Source organism: Alligator sinensis, unplaced genomic scaffold (assembly GCF_000455745.1).
Source record: "Alligator sinensis unplaced genomic scaffold, ASM45574v1 scaffold1008_1, whole genome shotgun sequence".
Lineage (NCBI taxonomy): Eukaryota > Metazoa > Chordata > Crocodylia > Alligatoridae > Alligator > Alligator sinensis.
In genome coordinates this window covers 115,009-130,761 of record NW_005842013.1, presented here as the reverse complement: position 1 = coordinate 130,761, position 15,753 = coordinate 115,009, and the positions used below count along the sequence as shown (strand labels likewise).

Here is a 15,753-nt window from a genome sequence, read left to right as displayed (position 1 = left end):
CCACTCATTCATCAGGGCAATAGGAAAGCAAAACTGCAGGACTGCACAGAGATTGGGGAGGAAGGTCTTTCAGAGGCACATGGGACATTTGGGTACCTATCCCCCATTAACAGCCAATGGAGGATGGATGCTTAATTCTCCATTCTTGCCTAAAAAGCTTCTCCTTAGCTCATAATCCTCCTGGATTGACCTGCCCCTCAGTGCAAGTAAATGGAGAGATTTAATACACCATAAAAGTGAATTATCGCGATGCAATGGGGAAACACAATCATTGCAGGTAACTGAGATAACAGTTTTTAAAACCAACAGGTCATCTAGCCTGACCGCTTGCATAACAGGCCACGGAATCGGACCAGCAATAATTTTGCCATCACGGCAAAAACTTGTTTGTGCCACAATATTTTTAACCAAGGGCAAGTGAATGTGCCACCCCCCGGACACTAAAAGGCAAGATTATTTTACATAAAGGCTTGTGGATATGCAGAAATCCAAGTAACTGATAGGAGTCAATCCAGAATTCGAGAACGTTTGTACCACAGGTTGTGTATACAGTTGCTGGCCTATTCTGCTCTCATTTCACTGTTTTTCTCAAATTAGGTCTAGCCATTTTTATGGCAGTTCAGATACGGCCTGTGGAAATATAAGAGATACCTAGTTCAAAGCCACAGTCGTGCTGCTGAGCCAAGGGCACTTCATGGGAACTTTTCAATATGTATTTGATGATCACCATTCATTCTCAATTACAGAGCGTTACCTCACCTCTCGGCACACTGCTGCGATTTGTCCTTCATCCATGCAGGTCTCCGTTACAACATCTGTGAGGGAGCCTCCTGCCAAATACTCCATAACTACCCACAGCTCATCTCCTACAAGGTAACTGTAAAAGTCGAAAAAAAAATAAAAGTATTTCCATAGCTGAAATAAGCTTCGAGAAAAGTTATTTTAAAAGCGTTGGACTCTAGTCACTAACAGCCAATGCAGCTGTGCTTGAGATCTGAGATACACACGCGGTACTCAAGTGATTTGAAGCACGTTGTGTGCCTTGGATGGACATGCACAGCTAAAAGACAATCCCTATCCCATAGAGTTTACAATGTTAGGGTGTGGGTGCACAGTGCGATTATTACTATGGAGTAATTTACCCCAGATTTTAATCCAGCATAAGGAGCAGACACACAACCAACATTTCCTATCTTGCAGTAGACACTGTGGCAGAGGAAGCAGTTTGCAATGAGCAAAGACAACCTCAGGATGAAGAGAAAACTGAACAGGGATTTAATAACAGCTTTCAAGGACCTGGAGGGGGCTCCAACAAGGATGGAGCAAGACTGATCTCAGTGGGGGCAGATGACAGAACAAGGAGCAATGGGCTCAAGTTGCCACGAGGGACGTTTAGGTTAGATATTAGTAAAAACTCTCTCACCAGGAGAGTAATAAAGCACTGGAACAGGTTACCCAGAGAGGTTGGGGAGTCTCCATCCTTGGAGGTTTTTAAAACCAGGCTAGACAAAGCGTTGGCTGGGATGATCTAATTGGGGCTGGTCCTGCTTTGAGCAGGGGGTTGGATTAGATGTGACCTCCTGAGGTCCCTTCAACCCTCATTTTTTGATCCTATGATTCCCTGAAATTTTCTGGGGGAGCAGACCCGTGACCAGTTTACCTGTGTCTAGTCACCCCCCATTTTCTGAGAGCTGTGCTTTGCCACTTGCCTCCCCACACAGCATAGTTAACAGGTTTCCCCAGCATTACAAACCACAATGCAACCACACGGACATTTGTGAGCATCTTGGGCCAGTTCAAAGGTCTGGCATCAAGAAGATCTGCTGGGTATAGGGGAAAATAAGCAATGCCCATTTTTTTCTTGCCCCCACCCCCACCTTTGTGTTTTTTTAAAGTTATAAGAGGCTGAAAAACTCCTGACCTGTACCCATTTTAATCAGCAGAAGCTTTTGCAGCCAATCAAGCTGGCAAGCAGGCAGGGTCAACAGACAGACAAACAGAAGATCAGAATCAGGTGAAAAGCTGCTGTGCTGATGCTGACACTGCATTAGTGTCATTTTGGGGACTCTCAGGCCTCATCAGAAGCATCAATCCTTCTGCATCTTCAAGACCAGAGGATAACAGACAGACTCGGAGTCACTAATAAATCTCGGGGACTTGTCAAGGACAGAAAGCAAGGTGAGGGCCTGGCAGTGATTAGCTAGAAACTTCCTATAGGCAGGATCAAGATGGGTTAAGGCACAATTTGGGTTCAAGAGAGACACAGCAATGACTCTAAGGCTATGTAGGACTGTTTCATGGAGTGGGGGTTTGTTCCAAAGTGGCACAGACCTTGAAACACTTGAATCAAGGGGATTCTCCTTAGTTAAAGAAGGACAAATAGGGCCTAATGGCTTAAGCACAGGATTGGGCACCAAGGAGACAGCACCCTAGTGCAATGAGCCTTTTCTGCGTAGCTAGGGTGCGCAGGGCTCTCATGTGCAGATGCACTCACTTAGGGGTATCGGCAAAGAATATAGCCTGTAGACAGAGTCCAGGCGCCCGCTGTTCCTCGGCAGTATATCCCATAGCTATAGGGGCTGAGCCGCCAGCGGCTCTGCACAGCACCGAGGAGGGGACTGCAAGGATGAAACTGTTCGTTAGCTCAGATGCCCTGCTTGCCCCATGAAATTTGGGTCACTCTCCTCCAGACAGACCCTCAAAGACACTACCTCTCTCACTTACAAGCTGGTGGACCTTGCTCACTCTCCTCCCAAATAAATGGATACCTCTCCTTCCAGATACACCTCCACCAGATCAGCAAAGGTGGCTGAGAAGTTGCTTTTCCCTTCCCTGCCATAAGTGCCCTCATAGCCTGGACAGTGAGAGCAAGAACAAGGGTGAAGAATAGAACAGAAAACCCTTGCACTGTACAGCACAGCTAGCCTTGGCTGAATGCTGACTTGGTGAGCGGCTGATGAAGGCAGCCAAGAGCCCTGCTGCGAATGTGAAGCTGTGCCAATCAGCAGCCACGTGCACGATCCAGGGCCTGGCTACCTAAATAATTGATAGATCTTACACAAGGGGCATGGATGCAGAATTAATTAGTGCTTCCTGCCAGCTCCAGCTGAGTAACGGCAAATCAGAGGGAGCAGCCTGGTTCCCCCCCAGATCAGTCTGATCTCTCCGCACAGCGTCTGATAGTATTAGTCACTCAGCTGTTCACTGCAGACTTTACAGACATAAAAAGGCCTTGTGTTTAAGATACAGGGCTGGAGTCAGTGCACCCAAATTCTGTTCCCTGATACTGATTCACCATGTGACCTTGGGCATGTCATTCAAAGTCGGATGTGGCAACCCTGATTCATGCTGTAGAGTCCTTCTAAAATAGGTCCCAAATAAGATTTTCTCAGTACAAGTCTGGGTAGGAAAATCAGGCCCAACTCCTCTTTAAGGCATCTTAGGAGTGCCGAGGGGCTCAGAAGCTGTTTTAAGATCCTATGTCCTCCTGTCCCCCAAGGGGAAAAAAAGCACTACATCAATACCAATCATCGTAAACCTGTGCTTACGGAGGAAAAGTCCTCAATGCTTTATTAGGAAGTGACAGGCCTTCTTGCACTTATTTTGCACTAACACCTGAAAGCCAAGAATTTGCGAGTCTTTGTATGACACCCCCACACTTCCGGCTTTCAGTAAACCAGGGATTTTTTCTATTGACAGCTTAATATGCTCCTTAGAAGTTGTCAGATGGAAAGTTAAAAAGATTTCAGCCACAAGTAAGGCAGGTTAGGCTAGAGGAAAATCACACGGGTTGGATGTTCCTGCAAAATGAACAGAGAAACAGTTGATGCCGTGAGTTTGTGGGAGCACCCCATAACAACACACAGGGAAGCTTTCAACCCTGCAGCGTTACAGTCAGTGGCAACGCCACTGTCGAGATGTGTACAGTGGTTGCACGCCAGGATTATGATTGCTGCCAGGAGGGCTAGAAGCACGTCTTTTTTAAATGAAAGCTGAAGGTCTGGAGGGGAAGGCTGGTTTAATAGCTGGTGTGTATCTGGTGAGACCACCTCACCAGGGGGTTGGCACTAAGGGGGTTTTAACACTCCTTCTCCCTCCCTGCATTTACTGACTTCACAATATCTGTTTAGAAACCAGTACAGGTAAGTCTAGTGCAGGTAAGTGAGAAGCAAGGTCTGTCTGGTGATATCTTGGATACATTTATCCATCAAGGGACTCTCCTCTTCGTCCTCACATATTCCCTGGACCATCAAGGCTACAACACTTCAACCCTGTAGGCATGCAGTAAGACTCAGTTCTGTGCTAGACACCCCCACCAGGGTTGTACCACACACCTAGCAGTGTCAGGCGTGAACTAGGCACCAGGCCTTGAGAGGCCAAGCAGTGGCAGCCAATTTATTCTTTCCAAGGGCATAATCCCATGCGAGTCGGCTCGGAGAAGGGAGAGGTCCTGCTGCGTGTGAAGAGAGGTTAGCGCCCCTCTGAGCTCTAGCTATGCTCAGTCTTTGGGCCGTGCAAGCCCAGCCCCAGCCCCCGGCGCATGGCTTGGGGGAATGCATCTCCTTGCAGCTGCTCCCTCCCTTCCCCGCACTTTGCTCATACCTCATCAGGGGCCAAGGGCATGTTTTTTTCCCATAATTGCCAATTATGCTGTTATGACTCAGGGAAGAAACAAGCCAACTGAGCTCAACTGGAAATAAAAATCAGTGTAAGAAACAGCTAGCAGGACAGTTTACCCTGGGAGCCTGGCAGGGAGATTGCTGCACAAATGGAGCATGCCAGCATCATTCACATCACAGCCCCAGTGGAAGAGAGAGCAAAGGCGAATGGCACAGCTCAATTTCCATCTCCCTTTCTCTTCTGGTGGCAGAGAGGAAATTGCTCACGGGGCAGCATTTTGGCAAGGGAAAGGGGCGCAATGTGGAAACCTGCCTGAGTCTTGCTAAAAGCATTTGATGCCGTCATCTTTAAAGGGAACTTAAAGTGCTAAAGTGGATTTTTTAAAACTGTCTCTTAGGAAATGAACTCTCACCACTGGCACGGCAGACTAACTATAAAGTGTCTGGTTTATCAGCCTGGTTTGAATTCAAGCAGAGTTGCCTTGGAAAGGGACGGTCAGTGGCCCTATAGCCAGATCTGGAATCGGAGCCCACCTGTCCAGGTAGTTGACAATGTTGGGGTTTTTATTTTCCCTCATGACGAGGATTTCATTGATGATCAGCTCTTTCTTGGGCTGCTGCTGCAAATTCATCTGTTTGATTGCAACCTACAATAAGGAGAGGAAACAAATTAAAAAGTAAAGATGTATTAAGTCACCTCAAAACCTGCCAGTTTCTAATCTGGCCTTCTTGCATCCTACTTCAAATAAAGTTTAAGGCCAGTTTTACTCTCAAGGGTGACCGAGCAGTTTGGTAAGAGGACAAGTGCTTCCAGCACCTTTCAATTTCCAAACCAGGCTGGAGCTGGTCTGCACTCAGTGGGGGCTGATGACAGAACAAGCAGAAATGGGCTCAAGTTGCAGCAAGGGAAGTTTAAGTTAGATATTAGGAAGAATTTTCTCACTAGGAGGGTAGTAAAACACTGGAACCGGTTACCCAGAGAGATGGTGGACTCTCCATCCTTGGAGGTTTTTAAGACCTGGCTAGACACAGCTTTGGCTGGGATGATTTAGCTGGGGCTGGCCCTGCTTTGATCAGGTGGTTGGACTAGATGTGACCTCTCGAGGTCCCTTCCAGACCTCATTTTTTATGATTCTGTGATTTTCAGACATGTTCAAGTTCAGCAAGCCAAAAACATACTGGCAATACTTTCATACTGGAGGCCTGTGTCATGGTTGGATGGCTTTCCTCCTGAGTACTCTTGGCAAGGCAACAAACAGCTGCTCACTACAACACTGACTGATTTAGCCAATGCTGACCCATTAAGGAATGTCACTCGCATCATTTCATTTTGGATCGGCCTCTTGCTTTGGGTGGAAGCCATGCTTCAAGAAATGTCTGGGTCAAAATCACGTCGCTTGAGGGCTGTTCCCCACAGTAAAATGTTCACAAGGTTATAACCAGAGCTAGGAGATGGTGCAACAACATTCACATGCAAACTTTGAGGGTGTCCGGACCCAGGAGTTTGATTCAACTCCATCCCTAGTGTTACCTTGGGAGGAGTGGAAGTAAACTCTAATTAATTGGCATCCTCTTGCTTTACACAGCCCTTCATTACACAGACCCATATCCATATGCATACAAACAGAAATCTGGTGTAATGTGCTATTAATGAAACACAAGTAATCACAATGCCAGCATATGGGACCAAATTCCCTTGCTCACAAAGCACAGCCTCTCACTCAGGGAAATCAATAGGACTAACTCAGCACAACAGAATCAATTTGACAGCTGTTACACCCCAATTGCATTTTGTACAATATTTAGGCAAAGATAAAGAGATGGAAGCATAATCATACACCAGAGCTGCCTGCGGAGAAAGCGTGGCCGAGAGGGGAGGGAGCCAGCAAGTCAAGTGCACAAAAGCAGGCAAGTACCTGTACAGAGGGCGCTTCAGTATGACAGTGAAAGGCAATATGTGCAGAGCACCCCAAAACACCAGAGAAAGAGGAGGAGGGACGAGGAGACAGATTGCACTGCTTTGCAGCAGTATTGGCAACGCTATCAAGCTGCTGTCAATAAAACAGCCAGTGGTGACACACTTTGAATTATGTCAGGAGGATCCTCGCTTCAATCCTCACTGAGCCAGAAGTCAAGGAGAAACCCCTACACTAACCCTCAGGGTGCATGAAACCAGAAACTATATTCATGGTGGATTTCTTCCTCACCTTGATGGGAGTTTGGCTTATGCCTTCCCACACGCAGGCACAGGCATCCCTTCCAAATTAGCAAGAGCTAAACTAAAACAAGAGGGCAAATCGCACATCGGATACTAACTATTCATAAAGACACAAGAGTCTTTGTAATCTTGTTAACACCCTGGCTTGCCATATATTGTGACAAGACATTGCACAGGGTAGTTGTACATTGAATAATAATTTCCCTTAATTAGTTTTAAATCTACTGCCTTTCAATTTCATTGAGCTTAAGTCTAATAGGGAAGATTTACAGCAGTGACAAAGAACTACTTGAAGTCCGCGTACCAAGGAATAGGTTAACAGAGTAGAAGGATAGGGGAGAAGCGGTACTGTAGCCGTGAGGGTGCAGCAATGTGAGAAGCAATGTGGTTAATTGGACCATCTCTCCCAACTATACAGTTGGCCCAATAAAAAATATCATTAAAAAAAAAAACCTTGCTTCCATGAAGGATTCCAGAGATGCAGATTTAAAAATCAAAGACCTGAGCATGCCTAGACTGATGACAACCTGGAGCCGATGGAAGTTATTTAAGCTGGAAGTTATTTGGGGGTCGGACTCGATGATCTATTGAGGTCCCTTCCGGCCCTAACATTTATGAAAGTCCGTGGTTTAATGGGGTGTATAATGAGTAGAAATATCTATATGGAAATCAAGTATTGAATCCTAAGAGGCAACATAAGGGTTTCATAAAATACGCATTATATAATTCTTCAGACTACTGCAATGCTTTACAATGCGTTACAATTGTTTGCCTTAGGAAAACAAGCTGGCCACTATGTCTCCCCCTTCACAAAGACCTGAAGTCGAGCAGTATTACTGCTTTCTCATCTCACCCATTACCAGTTCCTAATACAGCATCAGCAAAAAAGCCAAAAGCAAAGTTTGCTGGTCTATAATTCATGATTTTGTATAAATGCAAAATAGATCCATGTTCCAGGGACCAGTGATGCTACAAACTTCCACAAATTATTTTGAATAATGAATATGCAGTGAGGACTACTTGTGGAGGTGCAGAAAGGGTCATTCGCTGCCTATCAGGGCTCTCAATTTAAGGAGAGACAAGCAAATGGACACAGACTGGGAAGGGGAAACAGGAGTTCTCTCGGCTTCTGGCATTTAGAGTCAACGTAGGTGATACAGGAGAAGGACAAGATTTGCTCGGAGAGGCTATATGTTAATATCAGGACTATATTCACATGTACATGAATGCACTTCCAGCTTCCATAGATGCCGAGAAAACCCCTCCAGATGAGAAGGATGCTTGGAGTAGACTTTGGACACTCTTGGTTCCTACTGTTCTGTGCTCAGTCTACTAGACCATGCCGTACAGGACCCCGCAAATAATCATTATGACTGAAAGCTAAATCACCATGTACCCTTGAAAGAAAGTCCTTATTTTGCAGCATTAGATAGATCTTTTAGGGCAGTAGGGGCCAACCTTTTGGCAGGTGTCACAAATTAAGCCTTGCCCTCTCTGAGTGCCATGCCAATCCCCTTCCCCTGCCCGTTCTGTTGCTCTGCTTTCTGCTCCCTGCTCCCACGTGCCACAAACGGGCCACCCCTGTTTTAGGGCACGATTCCAAGCAACTGGGTGCAGCGACTTGGTAGCACTTACCTCCTGTCCCGTAGCTACATCCATTGCAGTATAAACTGTGCCTGAGGCTCTAAGCAAGGATGAAGGGGGTAAGAAGAAAAAAATAAAAAGAGAGACATTATTAGAATTAAAGAGCGAAAGTGAGAAACACACACACACAGACACCCACCCACACTTTTCTGAATCCATAAAACTTTCTCGAATGCATATTTCCTTCCCACTCTGCCCCACATATTTCCAAGCATAAGTAACAATCTGCAATGCTTAGAAGCAAATCTCAGTGGTTACAAAGATTGCTGGGGACCTGACTACAAACACAACAGTCTCCTGACATGGTTATGGTCTCGGTCTTGGTCTTAACCACGGTCGAATTAATCGCACCATATTCTGGGACAGTGGCAACGACTCCAGTTATGTAACACTGTGAAGAACATAGTTTGATTCGACCTAAAAGTGGCACAACTGCAGCAGGCCTGGTGTCCAGGCTACCCCAAGATGATAAAGATGGCAGGGCAGACCAAATCAAGAGAGATGTGGCCACTGGGAGAGAGAACATGATTCTGAACCCACTGGAGTCGGTGGCAAATCTCCCACTGCCTTTAATAGCTGAGGGGAAGGGCTGAGACCAAATACTTTATATGGAAAGTATGTGCACTCTGCAGGCTCACCAGAGATGAAATAATCGTTACAGTGGTTTGATAACTGGCCTCAAAAACTAAGTCATTTTTCAGTAAATGAAGGATTCAAATCACCTCTCCAAGAGACCCTATATACACATACACCCCTGCAAGGGGAATGCAAAACCAGGCCTGAGCATAGAGGGTTAATTCTGAAAGCAAATCTATAATTTGAAAATTGTTTTGTTCAGAGAAAATAAGTGGTTCTTTCTTACACCCTGGTATATTTAGCAACAAGATCATCTAATGATATATATTTTTATATTAAACACAATCATGCAAAGTCCCAGTCACCATGACTCAAGAGTATGCCAGTGGAGGGAAGAGACGGCGGAAGGAAAACATCACAGTGTTTCCAGAAGACAAACCCAGCTTGGCTTTTCTGCCTTCCTTATGCTGACAGTGCAGGAGGAGAGGTGGGATGGGAAGCAGACACTAACCCTTGTCCAATCTTTTCAAAGCGTGTGTATTTCTTCTTGGGGTCACCCACGCTCACGATGCTTCCTGAAAAAGGGAGAAAACACCAGGTTAAAAACAGTTCTCTTTCCGCGTCAATGCAAGAGGCAATGCTACTTACACCCCGGGAGCCCACGCAAAGACAGAACATTGCACAGACCGGCCCTGCAAGACACGCAGACACCTGCAGACTTTCAAGACCTGCAAAAGTTTAGAAGCCACCTGTATGGCATTCATTGCAGAGCCCAGGCTCAAGAGAGCTAGCTCGTTAGGAAGAAAGAGTCTGCAGAGGCAACATTGCTGAAATACGATGCACAAGCTCTTTTCTTAGACGCACTCCACTCACATCCTTTTGCTTGCTTGGGGGCTCAGAGGCAACTTGGCCTGGAGCAGATATTTTTGGATACTCTATGATGTGGTGAGTCCAGTTGGCCAGATCTGCCTTTTGTACCAGCACAGGGTCACTATAATCGTCCTAAAAACTGGGCCCAGGACCCCTGCTAGAGACTTTACAGGAGGGACTTTACCAAAGATGGGGCAGTTAGGTGTTCTCCTAGGGGTACCGATAGATGTAACAAAGATATCTACATTAAATGGCACACATATCAGCTATTATGATGCGACGTATGCATGCTGGCTTCTGTATCTAAACAGGTGCAGCAAAATTATTGCAACTTTCACCTTTTCCAATAGCAGTCGCATTTACTGTGAATTAGCTCACTACTGGAGCTTGCGCATGTAACACTTACAGCCTAAGAGCTGACACACCCTCTGCCTTTGGAAGTGGTTAAGTGTTATGACTATCCATAGCTGAGGAAGCTAATCTGTTTGAGAAGCGGAGGTTCAAGACGCAGTCGATAACGGCCTGCGCAGCTGCTTCCCAAGCTTTCGCAGCTCGCAGGCTTTCAGCAGCGCTGCCAGAGTCTCTTACAGCGATGTCAGCTCATCTCTGCCTGTGTGGCAGCTGAGCTGGGGAGGCACATTACCAGCTTCCTCCGCACCAGGGAGATTGCTGAGATACAGGGCTGGACTTGTATTTAACAGAGCTGGTGAGGACAGGGGTTGCAATTCCATCTCACAGAGGATTTGGTTTTGTTCCCATTGGGGAGGGATGCCTAAAGTTTCCAACTTCTCCATGAAAGGGGCTGAAGCCCTGGCTCCCAGTCTGTCTGGCAGGCTGCCCTGAAGCTACAGAGCCCGAGGGCTTTGGGTCCCCAACTCTGGGTATCCCGTTTGGCCGACAGCAAAGGTGTTAAGCAAGCAAGCTGGCAGTCGGCTCTTCACTGAATCTGACCCTCCTCCCTGCCATACTGTGATTAAACATACAGGTGAATTCCCATTAAAAAAAAAAAATCTGTTATGTTTTTTTTCCAAGGGGCTATACAAATGTGGCCTGATGCCTGAATGAGTGCTCCCCCAATCGAGACTGAGAAACAGAGGAGAAACAAAGGCTCATAAAAGTACAAATAGCTCCTCGAACAGCGCCTGCGTGAGGGACACAGGAACTGGGAACCTAAGGGCGTTTTCTAAGTTGGAGCATGCAGGCTACCTGAGCCATCAACATATGGAGAGATTTCCAAAAGGGCCGCAGGGCTGAGCAGAAATATTAACTAGATACAGATTAGCATATGCAAAGTTATTCTGCATATGGTAATTAGGCCCAGGCACCCAGTGGCGAGCCATGTTCAACTAAAAAAAAAAAAGCAGGCTATTTTCAGACGCTGCTGGAAAGTGGCCAAACCCACAGGATCTGGGGCAGACAGAGGTAATGAGGGAGAACGCGGGGAGGGGAGCCCAGCTACACAAACACAGGGACTGACACCGCAATTAGAGATGTGACGCTTTCCTTCCCAAGACGATGAGCTGCTGAGTGAGCAGCCAAGACCCCTCTTCTTCCCCTGCCTCGGGCCTGCACCAGGGGCTCAGGCTGCAGCAGCATAGCCCCTGCGCAGAATTTGGGCAACAACAGCACCCAGACAGGACCGTCAAAAACCCTGGTCTTAATCTCTGCTTCAATAAAATGGGGTAACTCTTCCTGCCCCCACTGGAGGCTGAGGATTAATTGAGCTTTGCAAAAGGGCTCTGTAAGCGAACAGAAGTACTAAGTGCTAAATGGTTTTTAAACGGGCCATTTTCTTTTAATCTCTGTATATTTTTAGTCGGAAGGTTCTGCATTGCACTGGAAGGTCCTACTACCAGGTCAGACCTCGGATGAGCAAACGCAACTCCACTCCCTCAATCATGGGCAACTGGTGCCTCCCGAGTCAGGGGGGGCACTTGCCCCCCCACCCCCCCCACACACACACACACACAGAGGCCAGTCAGCAACTGAGGGGGTCCCCACGTGGCCAATCACACTGACATGGAAGTGCCAGCATAATCAGCCATGGGGGAACCCCCCCAGTCAGCGTGATCAGCTGCTAGGGGACCACGGGGATCACTTCTCCTGGTACCCCCACTCCCCGGCTGGTTCTCACCAGCACTCCCGCCTGCCCCACCTGCCCATCACCTACACGGGGAACGCTGCTGTCAGGGGGTGCACCAGTGCTCTCAGGGGGCGCATGTGCACCCCCGTGCACCCCCTACATGTCACTACTGCCCTCAATGGAATTCGCCCAGTTACCCCAGGGCTGATTTTAGCCCAGCCTAGTGCCAACAACCTCAGAGGTCCTCCTGGGTTGCACCACGCTCAGGAGTTAACATGCGGTAAAGCTTCAGGCCACAACCAAAGCTTGCAGCTGTGGAGGTGTTGCTGACCAAATGCAGAACACATAACTACTTAAAACAAAGTGCTGTATTATGTATGCACATCAGCCTTGCAACAGCTGTAGTGCCTTTGCAGGGGTTTCACTCCTATTTCCTTAGATTAGTGAAGTGGTTCTAGACAGATGCTTTTTGGTGCACGACATTCATGTCTTTGCCAACAGCACTTCAAGGCTCAGTCTCATTAACTATGAGCTGTGCAACATGCCCCTCAACATTAACACAAACAAGCCCCCAGAGTTTGGGTTTGCAATGTTAGGCCTGGAAAGGGGCAACTTCTAAATAACGAGATGTCCCCTTGTACTTGAGTCATCTTTAAGCTCTATGTATTTTCCCCAGTTTGGTTGTTAATCCACGTTTCACATGATATTTGTGTTTCACAGACAGATGTGCAATTGCTCTAAAATAATCAAGAAATCTAATTGATATGGTTTAAAAGCCAGAGAAGGCGAGGTCCTCATCACAGGATTACTATCTTTGCCAAGTTATCATGTTACATTATACGCAAACTTGTAAATGCTGGCAGAGGTCACTGTATTACAGGATAGAAAAGCTGGCATTTTTCTGAGGGTTTCCTGCTGGTCTTCATTGTGCTGTATCTTTAACTAGTAAAAGCACCCAGGTTAAACTTAAGTAGTTTTTTATAAACGTTTATAAGTTTGGAATAAGTCATAGCTATTTGGACATAAAGAGACAATGGTCCTAGACATATTCCAAAGCAGCTACTGGAGAGGTGGGCAAAATAGGCCCGCGGGGCAGATCTGACCCAAGGGATTTTGTCCAGCCCACAGCAGGTCCCTCGGTCCTGCCCAGCCCAGGTGCATGGGGCAGCCCGGGCCATGGCACATGCAACTGGTCCTGCCTCCTCAGGTACACAGCAGGGCTGGGGTGGTGTGGCGGCCAGACTTGCCTCCTGGCATTCCCCACAGTGGAGCTCTTCCTGACTGCCACCGCCGCCGAACCCAGCCCCACTGCTGAGGCGCTCCAGCCCATCTGCTCTGCACCCGCCACTGGGCGCAGGACCTGCATGGGCAGGGCACATGGCTGGGTGCATGGGATGGGGTCACAGGTGGGCAGGGAGCAGCACCCAGGAGCGGGATGGATAGGCGGAAGGGGCTGGGATCTTGGAGCGGTGACAGCATGAGGCTGGAGCCCAGGGCAAAGCTGCGATCTGCTCCCTGCATGCCCCAGATTTAAATTTGCTGGATTTAAATTTAGTATTTATTTTTTAATTATGCCAATCAGTTTTGCTCACCTCGAGTCTGACACTTTTAAATATACTCAGCCCCAAATTGAGAAAATAGCAACATCTAGGATGACTTCAACATTCATGTTTCAATATGCATATATATTCAGGGCCTGGTTTTCAAAGTCTGAGCAGCTCTAGGTCCCATGGGAATCACAGGAACTCAGCATGCCTGAAGATCAGCCTCTCAGCACTTACATTTGCGCCCAAAGACCACAGACAGAACAGTCTCCTAAGGCGACATCTTAAGTAAGAAGTCTCCGAAAGTAACTGTCACAGGTCTCTGCTCATTAAAGCTTCAGGAACAGAAATGACCCTGGACATCCCTGACCAGAAGTGGAACATGGACTTTATAAAAGGCAACATACTTAATTTTTCCAGGATCTCTTCATCTGACATTTTTGGTTTTTTCTTCTGTTTCTCTGCGTTCCTCGTCTGCGTGTCAGGCGGGGTCGTGCTGTTTTCAGAGGGCGAGGAGATTGGAGAGGTGGCCACATCTCTGGTGGGAGGTGGAGGAAGGGGTTCTATCACGGAGCGAGTGTATATCTGTTGTGTTGGGAGAAACGCACAGACATTTCAATAAAGGAAGGATTAAAAATAAATCCCCACCTCCATGCACTAGCTGCATTTCCTTTGTAGTAGCATGTTGTAAGCAGTGAAAGAAACATTCCCACATGAAAAAGCCTTAGCAAGTCAAGAGCATTATGTGACAGCACGAAGCAGCTCATTTGGAAGTAAATTATTCCTTCCCCTGAGCAAGGGAATAGGAACTGGATCCCTGAATCACAGTTTGTTCGCTGCTCCCAGGAACGGGACAGAAGCTGCATAAAGCCCATGGCCTGAGGCAGACTGACCCGCTGTCTAGTACAGATGGGGTGAAATGTGTGGGAAGGGCGTTAACGTGGTTCACGTGCTTACCGATTTTGTGTGCTCGGGGCGTGGAGCTATTACTGGGGGCGGAGCAGCATCATCCTCATCATCTTCATCTTCTGAAACTGGTGGTACCGCAGGGGTCTCGGACACACTCGCCTTCACGTTCTGCAATTCGGGTCAAAAAACACAACACGACTTTCAGCACCAAAGTTGTTTTAAAATACAGTTTATCGCTCTTCATGGAAAAGGAATTAAGCTTCTAACATAGAAACCCTTTAATCACAACAGGCTCAAAACACCCAGTCAGGTTAATGGGCTTTTGCAGTGTAATAAAAGTGGAACCGTTTCGAGAGCCTGAGCCTGGAAACGCATAAACAAGTGGCCTTGGTGAAGTCAGTGTTATAGTCACGTGGGCAAAAAGTTATTCGCCTGGACATTAGCACATCAGGCCCCACAAATCACACACCAGATGCAATTACCACCTGCTGGCTCAAACCTTCTCTGTTGAGCCCTGATGTGTAACGCTGGCGGTATTATGCGTCAGGGCCTCGGTAGCAGATATTTCTGTCTAGATGTTGCTAGCTGGTTATAGAAATTGCATTACAAAAACAGGGGTCCATTCTTCCTTGGTCCTCAGCCACAACTACAACAAAGGTGACGTTAACATCAAGTTGTCATTAGGCCTGTGCGAATAGAGAAGTATTCGATTTGGATTCAGATTCAACTGATTCGGAGGACAGCGATTTGATTCGGAGATTGGTCGATTCAGCAGAATCAGCTTCGGAAGATGCGGCGCTGATTCAGAGAGATTCGGTGATTCGGATCGGCCAGGGAGAGGCAGGCAAAGCCAGGCGGCTGCAGGTTCTCCCACGACTCCTCCGACTGTGCCGGCCTCTGCCCGGGCGGGAGAGCTGTGGAAAAAGCCCCTGTGGCTGCCCTGCCCAGTTCCAACCCCTGCCCAACCCCAGCCTAGTTCTGGCACTTAAAAAAAAAAGCCCTGCACTCACTGGCTGCAGCAGCCATGATTGGGCCCTCTGGGAGCTCGTGGCAGGGCCCCCCCACACAGCACGGGGCAGTGGGGGTCAGCAGGGATCGCCCCCCCCTGCCTGGCAGCCATGTAGCAGCTGTCCCATGGCGTGGGTACAGCCAACTCAGCAGGGTGCTGAGCGCTGCCCGCATCAGGGCTATGCCCTGCTGCTGCTTACCCCCTTCCGCCTGGAGCGAGCTGCGCCCACATCCTGTCTCCCCCTGCCCCAGCTGGGCAAGCAGCAGCAGGGCAGAGCGCCC

The 15,753-nt window shown here is 47.8% G+C and overlaps 1 protein-coding gene across 6 annotated transcripts in view; it reads right to left on the bottom strand.

Annotated features, from left to right (window-relative positions):
• Positions 1-15,753, bottom strand: part of PAK1 (p21 (RAC1) activated kinase 1) — a 91,444-nt gene that overhangs the window by 8,714 nt on the left and 66,977 nt on the right. For all 6 annotated transcript variants that reach the window (XM_006021951.3, XM_006021948.3, XM_025202060.1 and 3 more), the window contains 6 exons: positions 14,512-14,631; positions 13,962-14,139; positions 9,569-9,632; positions 8,473-8,521; positions 5,154-5,266; positions 760-877 (listed from right to left, as the gene is read on the bottom strand). In XM_006021951.3, coding sequence (XP_006022013.1) covers positions 760-877; positions 5,154-5,266; positions 8,473-8,521; positions 9,569-9,632; positions 13,962-14,139; positions 14,512-14,631 — 642 coding nt within the window. The remainder of the gene's footprint in view (positions 1-759; positions 878-5,153; positions 5,267-8,472; positions 8,522-9,568; positions 9,633-13,961; positions 14,140-14,511; positions 14,632-15,753) is intronic.